The sequence below is a fragment of the Rhinoderma darwinii genome, chromosome 4 (genome assembly GCF_050947455.1).
Source record: "Rhinoderma darwinii isolate aRhiDar2 chromosome 4, aRhiDar2.hap1, whole genome shotgun sequence".
Classification (NCBI taxonomy): domain Eukaryota; kingdom Metazoa; phylum Chordata; class Amphibia; order Anura; family Rhinodermatidae; genus Rhinoderma; species Rhinoderma darwinii.
The window spans coordinates 20,911,703-20,934,536 of NC_134690.1; the positions used below are offsets into that span (position 1 = coordinate 20,911,703).

Consider the following 22,834-nt stretch of genomic DNA (forward strand, 5'->3'; position numbering starts at 1 on the left):
TACCGAAATAGTTAAAAATTGCAAACTTAATTCTACAATATTTAATGCCAATTTTCCCCAAAAAATTAAAACTTTACTTGACCTTAATGGAGGACAAAGAAAGAATGAAGAAGCAGAATGTGGGTTGAATTATTCCACTTACCTTGAGACGTTCCATTCTTCCGTTCCAGGGAGCACCGCGGCGGTAATAGAAGATGGATGGGGAAACTTTTCTAACTTGGCTGTCTCAAGTTCCGGATCAAACTGCTGCTTAATATTCAATGTTACATCACCCGCAGGTATTTATCTGCTCTCTCTTGTTACCATTTTCAGTGTCTTGTGCCCGGTAATATCTGGAGATGCTAAGCCTTGTGGGTGCCTCTAGGAGGAATATATTAATATATTTATTGTGTGCAAACTCAACTGTAAAATATTCACACAGGAGGCTTCCAGAAAAAAAAATCTTCCTTCCTTATCTTCCTTTGTTCTTTTGCTGATAATTGTAAAAAGATTTGATGCCATTTGCATATAGGATGAAATTAGCAATTATATATTGATTATATTGATAGATATATAGATAGATAGATAGATAGATAGATAGATAGATCAGGGGCGTAGCTAAAGGCTCATGGGCCCCGATGCAAAAATTCATACTGGGCCCCCCCCCCCCCCCCCGCAAACTTCTCATGGCCGACGGTCCGCAGCTTTCAGCACTAGCAGCCGGGGCGTCACTAAGGCTGGGTTCACACACACTATTTACGGACGTAATTCGGGCGTTTTAGCATTGAATTATGTCCGAAAATGCGGCTCAAAAGCGTTGGCAAACATCTGCCCATTCATTTGAATGGGTCTTACGATGTTCTGTGCCGACGGTCATTTTTTTTTACGCGCCGCTGTCAAAAGGCGGCGCGTAAAAAAGACGCCCGCGTCAAAGAAGTGCCTGTCACTTCTTCAGACGTAAATGGAGCCGTTTTCCATGGACTCCATAGAAAAACAGCTCCAATTACGTCCGTAATGGACGCAGCAAAAGACGCCTGCACATGCCTTTACGGTTGAAATTACGGTGCTGTTTTCTCCTGAAAACAGCACAGTAATTTCAGCCGTAACGGACGCTGCCGTGTGAACATACCCTCAGGACTTAAAATGTCAGGGAAATAGCCCCAATACATATGTGTCCGCCCCCAAAAAAATGTGTGTATATGAGACAGCATAGCATATCTATAGCACTACGACCCTATAAACTATGGATAGGATTAGATACAGTGGCTCAGAAGGCAGTATCACACATGATAGGATTAGATACAGTGGCTCAGAAGGCAGTATCACACATGATAGGATTAGATACAGTGGCCCAGCAGACAGTATCACACATGATAGGATTAGATACAGTGGCCCAGCAGACAGTATCACACATGATAGGATTAGATACAGTGGCTCAGCAGACAGTACCCCACATGATAGGATTAGATACAGTGGCTGAGCAGACAGTATCACACATGATAGGATTAGATACAGTAGCTCAGCAGACAGTATCACACATGATAGGATTAGATACAGTGGCTCAGCAGACAGTACCACACATGATAGGATTAGATACAGTGGCTCAGAAGGCAGTATCACACATGATAGGATTAGATATGGGGCCCAGCAGACAGTATCACACATGATCGGATTAAATATAGGGCTCAGCAGACAGTATCACACATGATCGGATTAGATATAGGGCTCAGCAGACAGTATCACACAAGATACGATTAGATACAGGGCCCAGCAGACAGTATCACACGTGATTGGATTAGATACAGGGCCCAGCAGACAGTATCACACATGATTGGATTAGATACAGGGCCCAGCTCGCTGACATTGCGGCTCCAGCGCTGGACCCAGGATAGGTAAGAATAATAATTTTGCTTCTTTATGTGGTACTGATTATTTTTGTGTGTTTGTGTTTTTTTTACAGGTTCGGTTGTTGGACTTCGGATACGAGGACTTCAATGACGGCGTTTTTTTTATTCTCAATAAAATGGTTAATGAGGGTTGTGTTTTTTTATTTCAATAAAATATTTTTTCTATGTGCTTGTATCTTTTTAAACTTTATTATCACCGCCTTAGTAATGGCCGCTGGCTGATTGACAACCTCCATTACTAAGGCGAGGCTTAATGTTAGCCGGTGCAGAGGCTACGCTAACCCCCATTATTACCCCGGTACCCACCGCCACCAGGAATACTGGGAAGAGCCGGGTACGAACCAGTACCCGACCATCTGTAGTGACAGGCAGGCACCGGGGTGGCCGTAGGCTGGTAGTATTAGGCTGGGGAAGGCCAAAAACAGTGGCCCTTCCCACCCTTGTAATGCTGCCTGCTGCTGCTGTGTTGTATCTGGTTGGTTATGAAAATTGGGGGGGACCCCACATCGTTCTTTCCAATTATTTTTTATTTTTATTTTTTTTAAATGACGTGGGGTCCCCCCCATTTTTCATAACCAGCCAGATACAATAAAGCAGCAGCAGCCTAGCATCACCAGGGTAGGAAGGGCCACTGTATCTGGCCTTTCCCCTCCTGATACTACCAGCCTGCGGCCGCCCCAGTGACCGACCATCACTACAGATGGTCAAGTACTGGATCGTACCCGGCTCTTCCCAGCACCCCTGGTGGCGGTGGGTACCGGGTAATAAAGGGGGTTAGTGTTAGCCTCTGCACCAGCTAACACTAAGCCCCGCCTTAGCAATGGATGCTGTCAATCAGCCGGCGGCCATTACTAAGGCGGTAGTAATATAGTTTAAAAATAACACAAAGACATAGAAAAAATATTTTATTGAAATAAAAAAAAAACACACACAACCCTCATTAACCATTTTATTGATAATAAAAAAAAAGCTGTCATCGAAGTAGTCCTGGAATCCGACGTAGTCCAACGACCGAACCTGTAAGAAAACACACAAAAAATGATTAGTGACACGTGTGTTAGGCTTAGATACAGGGCCCATGTGTGATACTGTCTGTTGGACCCTGTATCTAAGCCTACCACAACGTAGGCTTAGATACAGGGTCCAGCAGACAGTAATCTTATACAGTATAAGATTACTGTGTACTCGGGCCCTGTATCTAAACCTACCGTGTGGTAGGCTTATATACAGGGCCCATCAGACAGGATCACACATGGGCCATGTATCTAAGCCTACCATGTGATTGGCTTAGATACAGGGCCCAGCAGACAGGATCACGCATAGGCCATGTATCTAAGCCTACCATGTGATTGGCTTAGATACAGGGCGCAGCAGACAGGATCACGCATGGGCCATGTATCTAAGCCTACCATGTGATTGGCTTAGATACAGGGCCCAGCAGACAGGATCACACAATCTGTGATCCTGTTTCATGGGCCCCCTAAGCCTGCTACATCGTAGGCCTAGGGGTTGTGCAGTCCCTAAACATTGATGGCCTATCCTCAGGATAGGCCATCAATAGCTGATGTGTCTCTCGGGACCCGCAAATCAGCTGTTTTGACGGGGCCGCAGCACTCGTACGAGAGCTGCTTCCCCTTCATTTCACTACTCGCCCACACTGTGAATCGCCGACACCGATTCAGTGTGACCGGAATGAAGTGACCGGAATGAAGGGGAGCAGCTCTCGTACGAGTGCTGCGGCCCCTTCAAAACAGCTGATTGGCGGGTCCCGGGAGTCGGACCCCGCCAGTCAGGGCTAACCTTGATATGCGATAGATAGATAGATAGATAGATAGATAGATAGATAGATAGATAGATAGATATGGTATAGATAGATAGATAGATAGATAGATAGATAGATAGATAGATATTAGATGTCACGGACACAGGGTTTGTGGACCCACTAGGCCGCTCCGCCGTAGCGGGGAGGCAGCTGACCAGGTCACAGTCTAAGCGGAAGTAAATGGCAGACAGTAATGCTTGGGTACCTGAAATAGTCCGGGCGGTGGCTGTGGCTTCAGCACGGATGGAGGCAGGTGCGGCAAGTGGCGCCAGACGTGGCGAGCAGTATCCGATGAAGCAGTAGACACTTGACGTGGCGGTAGACACTTGACGTGGCAGATGGCAATTGACGTGGCAGATGGCACTTGACGTGGCAGATGGCACTTGACGTGGCAGATGGCACTTGACGTGGCAGATGGCACTTGACGTGGTAGAAGACACTTGAACGCAGGTAGGCACAGGAACAATACGGAATACAGGAACGGTAACAGGGCACGGGTAACAGCTGGAACGGGAGACACTAAGGGACCATTTGCGAGACAGACTGGGAAAGACTAACAACGCTCAGGCAAGGATTAGAAGGCCAGGGGCCTTCTTATAGACCAGGAAATCGTGGCAGTTGATGGTGATGACGATGTCCTAATTGCGCGAGGCTGGGCGCACCCAGCCGAACGGAGCGGAAGTGAGCGCTGGCATCTCCTAGGAGGGAGACGGAAGCCAGCGCTCACAGATCCATGGCTGCGGGCGTCGGGAGGTGAGTAAACCCGACGGCCCGCGGCCATGGACGCTACATTAGATAGATAGATAGATAGATAGATAGATAGATAGATAGATAGATAGATAGATTGATATGCGATAGATAGATAGATAGATAGATAGATAGATAGATAGATAGATAGATAGATAGATAGATAGATAGATAGATAGATAGACAGACAGAGAGGTCTGTTTTTGCCCATATGCAACATTTCAACCTATCACTAGGGTCTTTTTCAGGCAATGTGAGTATATAAATCACTCGCATATAACGTTCCCTAATATTTATCAAAAAATGAACTATAATCCATCCATAAAACTATTAATGTGGTGCATCAATAAGGTATAAACATGGTGTGAACATGCCCCATTCTACAGTTATATGTGTATCAATAAAGTTCAATATACACTGATCAGCCATAACATTAAAACCACCAGCCCAATATTTTGTATTGTGTAGGTTCCCCCTTTTGCCACCAAAACCGCTCTCACCGTCGAGGCCTGGACTCCACAAGACCTCTGATGGTTCCTGTGGTGTCTGGGACAAGACGTCAACGGTAGATCCTTTATATCCTGTAAGTTGTGAGGTGCGGCCTCCATGGATCGGACTTGATTTTCCAGCACATCCCACAGATGATCGATCGGATTGAGATCTGGGGAATTTGGAAACAAGTCATCACCTTGTGACCTTTCTCATGTTCCTCAGATCATTCCTGAACAACAATTGCAGTGTGGCGGGGGCATTATCCTGCTGAAGAGGGCACGGCCATTATGGAATACCGTTACCATAAAGGGAAGTACTAAGCGTGGGAAAACTGCAAGCGGGGCTGTGATTGGTGAGTCCAACTCACTCCAGTACCCCACCACCCCCAGTCCCGCCACTGCCGCCTCCGCTCTGCCTGACGTCACTCACATTTAGGAGCAGAAGGAGGGCGGACGGCGCCAAGTGAATGACGCGGCTGCGGTTTGAGTGAGGTCAGTGCCGGCCCGAAAGTGGACCAGTCCAGTCACCTGACCTCACGTCACTAACCTCAGGTCAGGTGACTCAGATCAATTGACTGGACTGGTCCACTCCCGGCCCTGACCTCACTCAGACCATCATTCACTTGGATCCGTCCGCCCTCTTCCTGCTCCTAAAGGCATTTGCCACGGGCCGTGTCCTCCTCTTCCGTTGTTTGCACTGCACATGTACATTTTGGCGCATTCGCAGTGCAACGTTTCCTGGGATGGAGACTAAATCACAGATGCCGTTTTTTTGCGAACATTCCGTAAACGTACGGACTCTTGGCAACCTTGAGAGTAGCTTGCTGGAGCCTCTACTGTCCCCCACAACTGGGGCAAATGTCTAACTAGCCCCCCCTCCTAACTGCTCCTCTACCAGCCCCACCCCACCAGCAGTAGGGTGGCCCTACCCTTACTATATATATATATATAGTTATATCATGCAGACAAGTTTACACAAAGTTAAAATAAATGCAAATTCACACAGACATCCCATAAATTGTGTTTCGGAAGTTACGAAAACACATATAAGCCTGTTATGGCCATCGTTATTTTCTGCTTGTCTCCTCGCAAACAGCCGCGGTTCCCCGGCTTTGATATTGTTGTATAACTAATTTTGTCTGGTGCGATATTGTACGTCTTCTAGCTAGTAGTCCCCTGCACTTAAAGAAAAGAGCCGGCCGCCCTCTGAAGCCCAGCACATGAGTCTAATTTTCCAATTATGTTCGTGTTACTTTGAAAACTGGTTTATTTCAACAAGTTCAATTTTACGGCTTCCTTACCAAATTATAGAGTGCCGGGCCCAGAGTGTGCCGGGGAGTTTTCTTGTAAACGTGTAACATGCTATAAACAATGCTCGTAAATTCCACAGTTTTCCTCTTTATTAACATCCTTTTTCCTGATGATAAAACGGTTAACTTGCCTGGGCTTCTTTGCCCGGGAGGGGTGTGAAAATTAAGATTTAGGGGCCCTGAACAGAAGCCACAATAGGAAGGTGTCTGCAGCGCTTTTTAACTGCCAGACACGGTTTTATGACCGTCGTAAATATTATCAGGTTTTACCAAGCCCAGAGCCTCTTCAGTGATGTACGTAGCGAAACGCAACGGACCAATCACGGTGGAGTTCAGGTATGTCGTGCAATTTGGAGAGGAAAGACAGAAAATTGCAACTTTTTTAAAACTAAAAATGATTGGTTTCGAAAAAACACTTTTATATACCCTATTAGGGAATTCGGGTTGATAGTGCCCAGTTAGGGAATTCTATGAAAAGAAGCCATCACTCTCTCTGGAGGAACCGGTATTTCTGTGCATTACACGGACAGTCCTTTGATTTCAACGAGTAATGTGTAATGTTTTATTTCTCCTGTGGTGGCATTGCAAGGGAATTAACACTTAGGGCGTATTCACACAAAAAGGTGTCAAAACGGCCGTGAAAAACTTCACTCATGCAGGACCCGTTTTCACGGATCCCCCATAGACGAGTGTTTTGAGGGATCCGGAAAACGGACAAAAAATGGCAGTGTGAATAGTGTTGAGTTCCCTGCAGATTACTGTTGATCGCTGAGGGTCCCGTCTTCCGGACAACTTGTGATCAGTTTATTTTTGGGAGACTCTTTTAAGAAACAGGCATTGTAAAAGAAGACTTTTTTAATCAGTGACTACCCCCAAATATTAAGTTAGAATCGAAGTTAGTTCCTAGATTTGTGCCCCAGTCAATTACCTAGAGTAGAGAGTGGCTACAAAGAGAGTCTTGCTCTCTCTCTTTCTGTTTCTCCATCTCACTATGGAGGAACCAGCACATCTGCACTACATGGACTGCCCATTGGTTTCAGTGAGTACTGTGTAATGCCTCATTACCCCTGAGGCGGCACTGCAGGAGATTTGAACACTTGCTGTTGGGTCACTCCACAGATTAAAGTTGATCACTTTTTTCCCCTCAAGAGGAACACTTATAGTCAGCTTATTTTTGGAGACCCTTCTAACAGAAAGACTTTGTAAAAATAAGACATCCCCTTTATGACTACTACAATATTTGGGGTTATGTATGATGTTAGTCCCTAAATTGTGTCCTCCATCAATTAGCCAGTGCAGAGAGCAGCTATAAAAAAACATCTCTTTTAAAGATTTGGCATTTCCGAGCATTACACTGAGGGCCCACTGGTTTCAATGAGACCTGTGTAATACTTCATTTCACCTGTAGAGGCACTGCAGGGAATTGACCACTTACTTTTGGGTTCCTTTGCAGATTGCAGTTGACCACTGAGTGTCCTGGAACCATGTGATTAGTTTATTTTTGGGACTCTTCTAACAAAAAATAGGACTATCCAAAGCGGAAACCCATTTAAAGAGCCACTATTTTATTAATTGATCATATATTCCCTGGGGAGCATTCAGTTAAATTAAGTCTTGCCTTTTTAATTTATGAAAATTATTAATAAAGCACAAATTAATTAAATTGGGAATGGGTCTTTGGTGTGGAGCTTGTACATTTTAGTATTGAGTTTGACAGTGTCCAGAGGAAGTCTCAAAATTATGTATTTTAGGAGACCTAGGTGGGGGTGGAATCCCTAAGAAATATTTATTATCATCAGGAGGATCACAATGTAAATATATACTGGAGATAACAATGACATAATATAAAATATCTGTATTGTATCATTTCAAAATGATTGATCTAAAAACATCCAAAAATAGCATTTTGATGACCGGTCCGCTTTCAAAAATTAACCTGTATGATCACAATTACAGCTCCCACGGGGGTCGTAAATCAGTGTCCCAGCTTCCATGGGCAAATCTACCTGGTCATACAGTAATATGGGTGTTGGCATGTCTCGCTGCATAAATGGGCAATCTGGTCAATCGGGGGTTCTTTTTCATGGTCAAGATTTCAAGCTTCTAGTCAGGGGAGATTTCTCACCCACGCTGATAGAACTCTATTCTCCATTGTCCTTCATTGCTGTGTGGGCGAAGAGATGTGACAGCCATTTAACCTTGTGGGCTGATAACAATAATCATGTGACCGTATTTCAGATGAATATTGATTTTTTTCTAATCAATGTCGAAACAAATTTGGATCCTGCACTGTATATTGTCAATCAGAGTTGTCGCGTGAAGCTTGAGAGACCTTGATGCAAAATCTGTACCATGGTCCCCCAACTGTCATATGTCATTGATAATGCTGATGTCCTCTCATGGGGTAAAAGGACCTTTGGATCTCCTCTGGCACCAGAGCCTAGGGAGGGGGGGGGGCGTGCTACATCTTTGCCGCTTATATTTATGCCACTGTTGTCAATGACTGAATGAGACTAGATATGGTTGATCTGGAGTAAACAACACACATAAGCAGTGGTATTTACGGTAGCCTGAAAGGTTGTTTCATCTGTCCATATGCCCTATTAGGTTATATGGACATCATGGAGTGGGGTCCCCTGCTAGGGACCCCCTTCTATCATTTAGAATGGAGAACCACTAACAATCAGTTGCTCCCGTTCTGGGGGACTCAGGCCATCCATGATTTCATGCACGCCCATTCTTCTGGGAAAATGTTTGGCCAGACAAGGCTTCCCACATCAAAATCTCCTGCGGAGGCCAAATCTGTTAGGAGTTGTCTCTGATTAGATGACCCCTTTAAAAAGGTAAGGGATGAAAATGAATTGATGTTTGAGACTTGTGATATTAGGCAGTTTAGAATAGTAGAGGGCCCCCACATTAGCTGGAGAAAACAACTCAACAGGGCATGCTGTATGCTGGGATAAGATGGGGGAGATTTTCACCCTATTCACAGCAGCATCCGAGGGCAGTATTGTGTGCCGGCTTCTCAGAGGAGGGAGGCCCCCTGGCAAGAGCTCACAGGTCTGCGGTTGCGGGCATTGGCGGGTAAGTAATGCCTGAGGTCCGCAACCATAACCATTACATTAGTGCAGTCTGCAGAGACCCCTGCAAGAACCTTCCTGAAATCAAAGCCCACCATTGACCCAGCCAGACCAAAAACATCACTCTCGCTCAATAATGACACCTTTTGTGGATAGGCTCGGCCAAAGCGTTATTAAAATCGGGTACATAAAACTGGCAATATCGTAGGTCCATCAAATGGTTTCTCGGTGGTATATTGAAGCCTGGCAGTGATGACTTAAACGTGACTGCCAAAAACCAACAACACAAACAGGGAAACAACTTGGAGTATGGGCAAAGAGGTCCAGCAAATACCCACTGGAACTGACACCACCCGCCAATTACAAGTGGGCAACATGCCCTCTACTAGACTTAAGAAGATTTCCAGGAATTTACATTGATGTCTATTGTTAGCATAGTGTCTCATCCTGGGGCCATCCAACAATTAGCAGTATGGGGCCTCATGCTCGGGCCAAGGCCCCTATACCATACCGGACACCTGTTGCCCCTGGCCTTCTCAATCCGAGCTCATCCCCATTCACGTAAATGGGGCTGAACTGCGGTACCAGGCACAGCCACATGTACTGAAATCACAGTAAAAGGGCCACAATGCCCCTTTCGTCCGTGGATAAGCCATCAATATAAAAAAATTTAAAACCCCTTAAACTTCTTACATACCCAGCCCCTGCAGTGGCGGCCATCATTACAGGGCACATACAGGTACTGGCCAGATGTGGTATCATTCTCTGTACTGCACTGCAGAATATGTCAATGCTAATAAAATAACTTCATTATTCATCGTTTATAAAAAAATCTGTTACAAAAATATTTTATTAGTCCACCTTGTAAAAAAAACAAAACACAAACTTCCAGATGCAGTCGATAATTACATGTATTCCCCTGTCTAAATAGAGAACATATGTCAGAAGGAGCATACGTTTTATTTCGGATTTCAGTGTATTGTTTGGCTCCTCATGAGTCTTTCAAAACAACGTACCTCGAGAAAGGACTTCATTCAATAACTCAAGGGGGTGTGAAATCGCTGGAACTGACAATTATACCGAATCCTCGGGGAGACTCTGAAAACACTACTGGGCATATTGTGTGTTTCCATTCCCTGCCATTCAAAATAAAAAGGTGGATGTATTCCCCGAGCATGGAAAATCATCATGAAATTCCCTATTTAACATGTATTATGGAGGAGACGAAAACAGAATGCATTTGTATCAATTAGAGCAAGAGACAAATTTTCGGACGTTACATATGAAAGGAGGGGGAAACTGAGATTTAAGGGAGCCCATCATCAGAGTAGGGCATTTGTATGATGCCCTATGAAAGCTGAACTAATGGGTGAGACTAAAATGCCCCCAAAAAGTGCCAGTCAGGGACCAAAAGGAACGAAATTCACATGACCTCTTAAAGGGGCTTTCCAGGATTACAATATTCATGGACTATCCTTAGGATCTTTTGGATCCTTCTGACCCCTGTCGATCAGCTGTAGAATTGGTAGTGGCTGTGTCTGGTATTGCAGCTGGGTCCCACTCAGTGGCCTGCAGTACCAGCCACAGCCACTACTAAATGTAGAGTGCTGTGCTGTAGACAATGACAGAGACCCGGCCCCTTCAGTTATCTGATTGGCTGGGGTGCCAGGAGTCAGACCCCCACCGACCTGATATTGATGGACTATCCTAAGGATAGGCCATCAGTAGTATAGTCCAGCCCTTTTAAGCTAGGAGGGGCAAGGATCTTTCTATAACCATCTATTTTCCAGTCCTTGACTGGCACCTCAGTAGATACCACTGCTTGCTTTAGTTCACACGATTACAGTAAGATATAGAAGTAAGGGGCAATGTTACTTTGTAAACATCACAAGGATATTTTTTCCATTAGCTGATACAAAAAAAAAATTACGTGAAAATTAAATTATTATTTCTGTCTTAAAGGGGTTTTTAATTTGAATGTAAATAAGGATAATAATTGTGTTATAAAAAATTATGCAATTTTGTTTTATACTTTTGTGTTTTAGTTCCTCACCATGTTCGAGATTTTTGTTTCCTGTCAGTGAATGGAAACATTCTTGTTTACATCCGGGGGCTGAAAATCTGTACAAACATAAAACTTCTCGCAGCTGAGAGTTTGTTACAACTGATACATTTTACCTTAGAGGCATAACTTGAAGCTCCTGAGCCCCGGTAGAAAATACAGGGTCCCCTTACCTACCATGTGACATTTATAAAATTGCTGTCTTTGTATGTGGCAGAGGGACCCTTGGGCACCGAGGGCACTATTGCTATTCTCCTGTTTTACCTGCACTGATACATTGTAGCAAACGATGACAGGAAACCTGAAAGAATCTACGATCTCCGCTTGAGTTAGTCGATCCGTATTCCATCCATATCAATCATATCTACTGCTGAAATAAAAAAATAATCTTTAGAAAGTGATAAGTTTTCTTAATGAATTGCCTGGATTAAGGTTGGTGGAGGCCCCTGGGCAATAAACTTGGTGGGGTCCCCATCTTACCTCTGGGACCTTTACCCCACTGACCACAGCCGCATATAGGGGAGTTGGCTGTGCATGCATGTGGCCCGAGCGACTGAAGTCTATATGATGGCCAAAATTACCCATTACTATATTTACCTGCCTTGTTCCCATGTTATCAGCTGGAGGCTCAGGCCTCATAACCCCATTGTGTCGGCCCACATGGAATGACGAAGACTGGCTGCCGGCAGGCAAAAATTATCCTGCAGCCGGCACAATGGTTAAGTTGGATGCCAAAGGTTCCCTTGCACCTATAGAACCACTAGTTCCCCTAATTTGGTTGAAATTTTAAAGCTGGGTCCACACAGGGTAAATATTACGATGTTGAATCGGGCCTATAAATCCGCAACAACATCCGAAAATGTTACATGTGGATTTTGCTGCGGATTTCACTCATTGCATTACAATTAGTTAGATCCGCTGTGAAAATTGGTGCCATTTCCGCAACGTATCGGGCATGCTGTGGACTTTTGACACTAAGTGCGTGGGGTTTGGTAAAACCCCATTTTCTTACATTGTACTGCATTTTGTTGCGGAATTTTGGTGCGGATTTCGCAATTGAAATTTCACAACAAAACTGCGAGTCTAACAACTGGATCTGAAAAATTGACAGAGAAAGATGGGATGCATGTCGGAAGCCTCCTTGGTCCCCAAGGCGGTGGAGGCCCCGGGGCACATACCCTGTGTTCCCTCTCTATAATCCGGCTCTTTGAATGATAGTAAATAATTTTTAATGATGAAAAAATATGACCAATTTACATTCTATAAACCGCATCATGTTATTATTTTATGTAGGTCCCTGAAAACAATCTTCCTCCGAGAAATACAAAATTCTTTTTTTTTTTTTGCTGTTTTTGCTTTTTTTTTCAACTTCAAAATGTTGGGTAATTACACATATTTTTGTCTTGGGAGACAGTTGTTGATGGTTCTAAGTCATTTCAATATTTGTAATCCAGCAGCAGCTTGTGCTTGAGGCTCGCCGCTTTATTCCTTTGGTAGATCAGAAAATATATCTGCTTTATTTGTATGTATCCTCAGGTTGTGATTCAGATCCAACGATACAATATTTCATGCTCAAAGACAATGCAGTATAAACATGCTCCATGGTGTTTCTTGAAAAGAAAAAGTTTGCACCAGATAATATTTCATTTGTCCGGGGAAACTTTTTGGTATATTCAGCTCCAAATTACACCAAGGGGCATTTATATTCCTAGAGGTATCCATGTGTAAGGAATAGGGTAGGCAGTTCCGTTCTATTTACTGTGAAGTGCAGTTTTTGGAGTTCAATTTGACCAATTTTGGACTTTGTCAAGTAGAAGTATGGACATCAGTCGACGAGTTGCTGTAAATAGTATATTAGTCCTTCTTTTTTTACCTTGAAGACTTCTGTTGTGATTCTTCATTCTAATGACCGCTGCCACATAACCCTAATGCCAGTTGCACCCTTTTGGCCCTTGAGAGGTCTGTTTTCTACTGTACTGCTCCTATTCATGGCGTTTGGAGAGTTGTCAATTTATTCATACATTTCCAGGAGGGGTAACAGAGGAGTTGCACAGAACAACACAGAGTTCTAGGAAAGGATGCGCCAGATTTGTTATTTTATCGGGAATACAAGTTTTTACTAAACAGACATGTCAGGAGAGCTCTCAGGTCTCCTTCATTCATGTGCCTCCTGGCTACCAATCCCCATAAAGCAAAAGCCAAATTTCCTCATCTTAGGTAAAAATTGCTTCCCGACTCCAATCAGAACAAATCTCTGGATACCCGTCTACAGCATCTAGTAACTACTTGTAATACTATTACACTCAAGAAAGACATCCAGGCCCCTCTTTAACTCGTTCAGTGATTATTTTCACCATGATAGCTTCCTCTGGTAGAGAGTTCCATAGTCCCACTGCTCTTACAGTAAAGAATCCTCTTCTATGTTTGTGTAGAAACCTCCTTTGCTCCAGATATAGTGGATTCCTCCTTATTTTGTAGTTACAGTTCTGGGTATAAATAGATCATGAGAGAGATCTCTGTATTGACCTTTGATATAATTATACATAGTTATTAGGTCGCCCCTCAGCCGTTTTTTTCTAAGCTAAATAACCCTTATTTTAATCATTCTTCTGGGTACTCTCGTCTGGTTGCCCGCTTTTGAACCAACTCAATCTCTACTATGTCTTACTTGTGCTCTGGTGCCCAGAACTGTTCACAATATTCTATGTGCGGTCTGACTAGTGATTTATAAAGTGGTAGAACCATGTTCTCGTCATGTACATCTATGCCCCTTTTGATGCCCCTAATGATCTTATTTGCCTTGGCAGCAGCTGCCTGACACTAGTTGCTACAGTTCTGTTTACTGTCAACTAAAATTCCTAAGTCCTTTCAATCTCAGTATTTCCCAGTATTTCCCATTTAGTATGTAATGGTGAGATGTATTTTCCCTTCCCAAGTGCAAAGCTTGACATTTATCAGTGATAAACCTCATTTGCCACTTCCCTGCCCAGGACACCAACGTCTCCAGATCTATTTGTAACAGGACATTTTCCTCCTTTGTGTTAATTATTATTCACCGTTTAGTATCATCTGCAAAATTGTAATTTTACTGTGCAATCCCTCTACAAGTCATAAATAAATATATTAAAGCGAGGAGGGGCCAATACTGCCCCCTGTGGTACCCACTAGTAATGGTAACCTCATCTGAGAATGTACCATTAATAACCACCGTCTGTTTTCTATCACCGAGCCAGTTACTTACACACATTTCCCCCCAGTCCCAGCAATCTCATTTTATGTTCCAACCTTTTATGCGGCACAGTATTAAATGCTTTGGAAAAATCAAGATATATGACTTCCAATGATTCATCCCGGTCCAGTCTAGAACTTACCTTCTCATAGAAGCTGATCAGATTAGTTTGACAGGACCGATCCCTCATAACCCCAAGCTGATATGGAGTTATACCTTTATTGTCATTGAGATACTCTAAGATCGCTTCTCTTCAAAACGTCACCGCGCTACGCTGTTTCCACAACTGCCATTCACTTCTATGGGCATTATGGAAACAGCCTAGCTCAGCGAGGTCCGCTGTTTTAATATCTCCCAACCACCTCATCATGAAGTGGCCGGAGAGCAGCGGGAGCCAAGCAAGGTAGAACGGTGTTCAGGCTGCCCCCGTTCTAGAGATAGGTTGCAGGTCCCAGAGGAGGGACCCATTCAGGGGGACCAGTTCTAAAGATAGGCTGCGGGTCCCAGAGGTGGGACCCGCATCTATCAGACATTTATGGCATATCCTGTGGCTATGCTATAAATGTGCAAGATAGGAAAACCCCTTTAAAGGCGGACCTTATAACCACCACAAGTTTCTACAATGTAGAAACCATATTGTAGCATCGAGTACAACACACAAATCCAATAATGTGCAGTTATAGATGAGATGCAAACAGTGTGTGAACGATGACTGATGCATACAATATTTTTATATTTTCTACAGTGAATGTTAAATTTTTGATCATGTAGCCTATTTGTTGAATTTTCTCAGAAGTAATGCCATTTGTGACCATTTTATAATGTTTTAAACAGTTTTCATAAAATATGATTTATTGATGACTGAGAAATTATAATGCAACCAGAATCTATGTTTCCTCTTATAGAAAGGGACTAAATTAAAAAAATATATATTTCTTTCAATTGACCTGCCCTCAAACATCTGTCTTTTCTGTGCAGGGGTGGCATTATCTGTACAATCCAAGGAGTTCCAAGTTTCCATTTCCCTATATCGTGATAAAGAAAATATCTTCATGTTGGTCCTTCTCAGCTCTGCAGCTTCCGCTATTGTTTTATTCGTTTTTGTTTATTTTTTATTCAAAAGAAAGAAGGTTGACAGTAAGTATCACATTTTTATTGCTCTGATCAAGTTCAATTTCATTTATGAGACTTATATCTTATATCTATAAAACTATCAACTAGATTGCAGCAATTAGTGTCAGGCAGCTGCTGCTAAAGCAAAAGATATATATTAAAAGGGGCCTAAACACACATAAGGCAAATATTGTTTTACCACTATAGAAATTAATAGTCAGACCGTACAGGGAATATTGTGTATAGTTTTTGGGCTTTAATATTTTAGATACAGGAATAATCTGATAAATTGTAAATTATGTGCCCTTTTTGTGCAAAGAGTAACAAGTTTTCAACAAAATAAGGGATCTTGTCATCTTCTTTTTGAATTTAAGTCCCATGTATTTTTTTCATTACAAACTTTTTATCAAGTCGAAAACTAATTTAGTTGATCAGAAGTAATATATATTATATGCATTTTTTTAAATCCCTTACGAAATATAATTTGAAATAAGGCCATGGATTACTCACATGGTTACTTTTTCATTTGGGTATTTGACATACTTCACCTACTTATGCCCCCGTCTTCCAAATTATGGGCCAGGGGGGCACAATATAAGCTTTTTCGTTATTATTCACAAAAATATAATCCCTTAACCTGCAAAACATTAATCAGAATGTCCCAATTTATGCAAAACAATTGATTTAGAAATATGAAATTGTCCAAAATAATCAGCTAGGATAGGAACATGTAAAATAGATTAGTTTTTCAATTAGAGAATCTGTTCACCTTATAACAAATGTGTATTACCTCCAAGTAGACCCAATTGTGGCATGAAAGGTAAAAGTTTTAAACCTACAAATAGATGATAAAATATAGAATATTTACAAATGACATTGAGGATAGGCACTGGCAGAAACAAGGCCTTGAGTCTAATGTAGGCAGAATAGCGCTGCATGCATGCACTTCTAGCCTTCCCATCAAAATAAAGGCCCCCATGATGGAGCCCAGAGAGACCATATTATAAGTCAATCGGGCCCATCTAGTGCCGGTAGTATTTGTCATACGACGGTTGGTCACTGTGTCATGTCTTTCAGAAGCTACAATACCGTTGGGAACATAGCCTTAACCGGTTAAGGACTAGGCTGTTTTACAGCTAAATGACCAGAGCAAATTTCACAATTTTGCTATGCGCTTCTTTAGATGACTATAACTCTGTAGGTGAATAAAGTTCATCTTTGAATTTTACACTCTTTTTAAAGGACAGATAGGGCTTTGTTTTAGTGGCATTTGTCAGTATATATCATTTTTTTTTTTTTCTCTAAAGTGGGCAAAATTGGAAAAAAATGCAAGAATTTAACAATTGCGTCGGTTTATGCCAGCATTTTTCACACACGGTATGAACCACGGCCAAAATTAATCTCCTTTCACATTCTTCCACTTCTCCCGTGCATGGGGATACCAAATGTGTGTGCCTTATTCGCTGTGCGGGCATGTGCCAGGGCTTGGCATAAAAGGAGGCTTTTTGGCCTTTTCGGTCCAGGAATTTTGCATTTGATTTTAGAGCCGTATACTGTTTTCTGGGGGTCTTAATGCTGCTGAAACATTAGAAACACCCCATAAATGACTTCATTCACACAAGTAGACCCCACAAGGTTTCCTTCAAGGGGTTTATCATATTTTTAGCAAGTCCAGTTTTCTTCTGAAAGTTTCTTGAATAAGATGGAACAAAATAAAATCAGCACTTTTTTAGCAAATGCGTCAGTTTAGGCTAGTATTTTTCACACACGGTATAGACCACGGCCAAAATTCATCTCCTTTCACGTTCTTCCACTTCTCCCGTGCATGGGGATACCAAATATGTGTGCCTTATTCGCTGTGCGGGCATGTGCCAGGGCTTGGCATAAAAGGAGGCTTTTTGGCCTTTTCGGTCCAGGAATTTTGCATTTGATTTTATAGCCGCATACTGTTTTCTGGGGGGCCTAATGCTGCTGAAAGATTAGAATCACCCCATAAATGACTTCATTCACACAAGTAGACCCCACAAGGTTTCCTTCAAGGGGTTTATCATATTTTTAGACAGTCCAGTTTTCTTCTGAAAGTTTCTTGAATAAGATGGAACAAAATAAAATTACCTTTTTTTTTTAACAAATGCGTCAGTTTATGCTAGCTTTTTCACACACAAAATGGACCACGGACAAAATTCATCGCATTTCACATTCTTCCTCTTCTCCCGTGCATGGGGATACCAAATATGTGTGCTTTATTCACGGGCATGTGCCAGGGCTTGGCATAAAAGGAGGCTTTTTGGCCTTTTCGGTCCAGGAATTCTGCACTTGACTTTATAGCCGCATACTGTTTTCTGGGGGGCGTAATGCTGCTGAAACATTAGAATCACCCCATAAATGACTTCATTCACACAAGTAGACCCCACAAGGTTTCCTTCAAGGGGTTTATCATATTTTTAGACAGTCCAGTTTTCTTCTGAAAGTTTCTTGAATAAGATGGATCAAAATAAAATTAGCAATTTTTTAGCAAATGCGTCAGTTTATACCAGCATTTTTCACACACGGTATAGACCACGGTCAAAATTAATCTCCGTTCACATTCTGCCACTTCTCCCGTGCACGGGGATGCCAAATATGTGGCCTTATTTATCACATAGAGATGTAGGAGGGCGGAGGATAGAAGAAGATTATTTCACAAATCGCTTTTTTTCAAAGCTGGTTTTACAAAACTCAACAGAGTTTCTATAACACCCAAAATATCTGCTCTTGAAGCAGAAATCCCAAAATATTCATCTAGGGGTATAATGGGAATTTATTTTTTGGGGTTTTCTAAAATAAGAAATTTCAGGTTAATGCAAATGGAGCTCTCCAGCAGATGAACTTTAGAAAACATCAAACATGACATCCACCCCCCACCCATTCCCTCCCTCACCCTTGGAGTAAAATCAGGGGAAAAATAAAAACGTAATGTAGGGCAAATATATTTTCAACAAATTAACTAAAATCTAATAATTCAGAACAGTGTGGTATTTTTTAAAACATGGCTCAATGCACAGGCCTGGTTGTGAGGGACATGAGGGACAGAAATATCGGGAATCTTTGCGGTGCCCGTCTTTTCTGCAGACGCGGCACTTTTTCTGGGGGTTGCTTCTGGTTGCTGTTGGGGGAATCCGAGTGATGAAGTGTCTTTCAGTCAGTCGCGTGACATCCTCAGACTGGGGGCATTCTCGGGTGTCCTGAACATCAAAAATGAGGCCTTCAATAATTTTTTCCTGGAAATCCAGGTATGCGTCTCTGCCTCTGTTTTTTTTGTAGAGCACAAATGAGTTGTGGATTGCCACCTGTAACAGATAAATGGCCACTTTTTTGTACCAGGTTTTAGTTTTGCGTTTTACTAAATAGGGCTGTAAAACCTGGTCGCTTAAATCCACCCCCCCCATGTACTTGTTATATTCGGACACACTCACTGGTTTGTGCTTGTCCGATGTTGCCCCTCTTTCCCTCACTGCCACTGTTCCTGCGGTATGAATCGTGCTTAGCACATACACGTCTTTGCGATCCCTGAACTTGACCGCCAGCAATTCTTCAGATGCATAAGCACAGGAGTCCCCCTTTACCATGCGCTTCCCCACTAATTGCTGTGGAAAACCAATTCTGTTTTTGCGCATGGTACCACATGCCCCAGTCCTTGCAGCATGCAAATGCCTAAACAGGGGCACACTAGAATAAAAATTGTCGCAGTACAGGTGGTACCCCTTGTGAAGTAGAGGCTGCATTATCTCCCACACAATCTTACTGCTGGTGGAAAGATCAGGGGGGCATCCAGGAACATTTATTGAGCGGTCCCGCCCTTCATAAATCCTGAAGGCGGTGGTATATCCTGACCCGCTTTCACACAATTTGTAGAGCTTAACGCCATATCTTGCCCTTTTGGAAGGTAGATATTGGCGAAAGCTAAGTCTGCCATGAAAGTTGAGGAGGGATTCGTCCACACTTACATTCTGCTCAGGGGTGTAGAGTTGCAGAAATAAATTATTCAGGGAATTTATTAGCGGTCTTATTTTGAACAACCGATCCCGGTTTGCATCGGTACTTGGGGGGGCCTGTGCGTTGTCATTGAAGTGGAGGAACCTCATTATTGTCTCATAACGAGACCTGGGCATTACTGCAGAATATACTGGGGTGGCTTGGGCGGGTCTTGTTGACCAGTAAGACCTAATGGAGGGCTTTTTGACAATACCCATATTTAGGGTGAGCCCCCAAAAATTTTTTAATTCCTGCAAATTGGTGGGCGTCCAATCTCTGGCATGGGTGGATGAAGGTTTCTGCCTTATATATTGGGTGGCATATAAATTAGTTTCGTGGACAATCTGATTTAGGATGTCGTCCGTTATAAATAAATGGAAGTAATCCATTTGGACAAAATTTGTATTGTCCACGGTTATGCCAGGAGTGGCCGTAAATCCGTGGATTCTAGGCCCAAAAGATGGGGCAGGTGCCCATACAAGAGCCTGGACTGGAGGGACCAGGCTGTCCCGTGCTACAGCGCTACTTGGCCCTGCGCTTTCATGTTCTGCAGTTTCGACTGCATCAGGGACAACGTCCCCTGAAGATGAACCTGAAGTGACGCTGTCATCGTCACTACCTAAAACAGGTTCCATCTCTGACGCCATCTCTGATGCGGTCTCCGACTCAGACCACAGCATGGCGTATGCCTCCTCGGCGCTAAACAACTTCCTCGCCATAACGTAACTAACACTAACTAAACAAATTTTTTTTTTTTTTTTTTTTTTTATAAAACACACAAACTAACTGCTATATATACCTACACTACCGCTAACAAAAAAATAAACCGCTATTGCTATATATATTATATATATGTGGATATATATATAATTATATACTCCCTACCTGCCTATTCTAATAGAATAAAAGAAAGAAAGGTAGATAGAAAAAAAGATAGATGGATAGATAGATTGTATAGATAGATAGAAATCTATCTATACAGAGAATGTTTTAGTGTAACTGTATTTTTTTTCACTGTAATCTTCTGGCAGCAATTCTCTCGAGTCTCTTCTTCTCCTCAAACTGAAACAATGTTTGAGGAGAAGAAAAGAGGCAGGAGATTTACTGCCAGAAAAGTCAAAATAAAACAAATGTGGTCGCTGTGATAGGTTTTCACAGCGACCACATGATCAGGGACCATCAGATTGGTCCCTGATACTCTGCCCAGTGCCCAGAGCTGTTGGTAACAGCGAGGGCACAGGGCTGTGTGCACGCGATCGCGTGCACACTGTTTTCTATGCAGAAATGCATGTGATCGCTGTGATTGGTTGTCACAGCGATCACATGTTCAGGGGCCAAAAGATTGACCCCTGACATTCTGCCCAGTGCCCATGGCTGTTAACAACAGCCAGGGCATAGAGCTGTGTGCACGCGATCGCGCGTGCACAGTCTCTGAAGTGCGGCCGTATATATACTATACGCCGGACTTTAGAGACCCTGACCCGGTCGGGAACCTGTTAAAGTGCCCTTACACATTAGATTAAGATCAGCTATTATGGAGCCAATCAATTGAGTCAGACTGATCTGGCAAATGAGGGTCATGGTTTCAAAAAATAAACTGTAGTTGGCCAAGCACACCTACACACTAAGTTTCGGCTTAAAAAAAAAAAAAAAATCGAACATGGCCAATGACCTTTTCGGTCTTTGGCTTGAATGAACAAATTTTAAAGTGATCATCAGCCACAGTGGTTAATATTTGTCATTTCGGATGGCTTTCGTCTAATGTGCATGGTCAGCCATACAGCTATAAAAGCTGTACAGAACATGTGCCTTAGAGATGGCTTTCATGGGAGGCAGCAGGCACGGGGTGGAGATCTGGAAAAAAGCCATACATATTTAGCAAACTTTAAATACACCATGGGACACTAGTTTGGACAATTGAGGTAATAGAATGGGAAGTGAATGAGAAACAAGCCAAGTCAGAAGGGCAGAAGATTAATCCAACAAGATATCAAATCAGAAGACTGAAGAACCCAACAGAAGCACGAAAAAGTTAAAAGTTATGAAAGGTCCACAAGAAAGAAGACAAAGTTCAAACATCAGAAGCACGTAGGACAGAGGACTTACAGAAGAACACTTGACAATGAACTTTTACTCTGGGAAGGGTGGTAGGTTGAAATATTTTGCCGCCACACATGCTTCTTTGACAAAAAAAAAATTGACCACTATATCACCTGTATGGTCAACAGTTTATATAGAAGACAAAAAAGGTTTTTGGTCATGTGTATGTCACCCCAAAAAGTTTCAATAATTTGTTATTTTTTTATATTAGTTCTTTTTATTTTATATTAAGCTTTGTGTCATACTGGGGCTTCCTTGGGCCCACTAGTGGATATAATTCTGAGGGCCCAGCTTCCATCTATACAGAACATGTCCAGGTCTTTTAATTGCATCGTGACCTTTGTTGTTATCATTGTATACAGAGGACACATCATCAGTATGGTCTAATAGGTTATTTGTGATCATCTCATAAGAAATAGACCCTAGTGGTAAGTGTTTGCCTCCAAAGACACCTCCAAATGGGATAGTCTTTGCTGGATCTTCGAGGCCGATTATTGTGCCAGAGCTTGGGCTTATGGGAGGATACTCTGGTGGGCCAGTCTGACCCTGGACCAGCTGTACATGGACCACCCTCAATTTCTAACACAATTATAAGTTTCTTTAAATTTACTAGGTATATTTTTTTCATTCTGAATATCACTCCCATCATGCTTCTTCATGAAGATAATAGTCTACCATGGGAGGATCTTTCCACTGTGCTAATGTTCGCTCCTCCCCGTTAAATGATGTTCTTGCTAAGAGCTGGTATGGGGGAAGGGAAGTGACAACTGTTATGAACACATTTCTGGTTCAGAGAAGTGGTTGTCACTTTTCAAGTCCATTCATTTGTTGACCCAATAAACAAACGTGAATATCTTTTATGACGCTTGCACTTGGAGCATTTTTATTTTTCCGATGGGCGGTCACTCAATTCGTTGGCACGTGTGTTGTTTGTGTTATGTTTAGGAATTAATTACCAGGCAAACAGAGATCCAAGTCAA

General features: G+C 42.7%; 1 protein-coding gene across 1 annotated transcript in view; it reads left to right on the plus strand.

Moving 5' to 3' along the window:
• The window catches only part of PKHD1 (PKHD1 ciliary IPT domain containing fibrocystin/polyductin), a 515,144-nt gene that overhangs the window by 487,419 nt on the left and 4,891 nt on the right, over positions 1–22,834 (plus strand). Inside the window, exons 62-63 of the mRNA XM_075860893.1 lie at positions 171–278; positions 15,606–15,764. Of these exons, the coding sequence (XP_075717008.1) occupies positions 171–278; positions 15,606–15,764 (267 nt within the window). The remainder of the gene's footprint in view (positions 1–170; positions 279–15,605; positions 15,765–22,834) is intronic.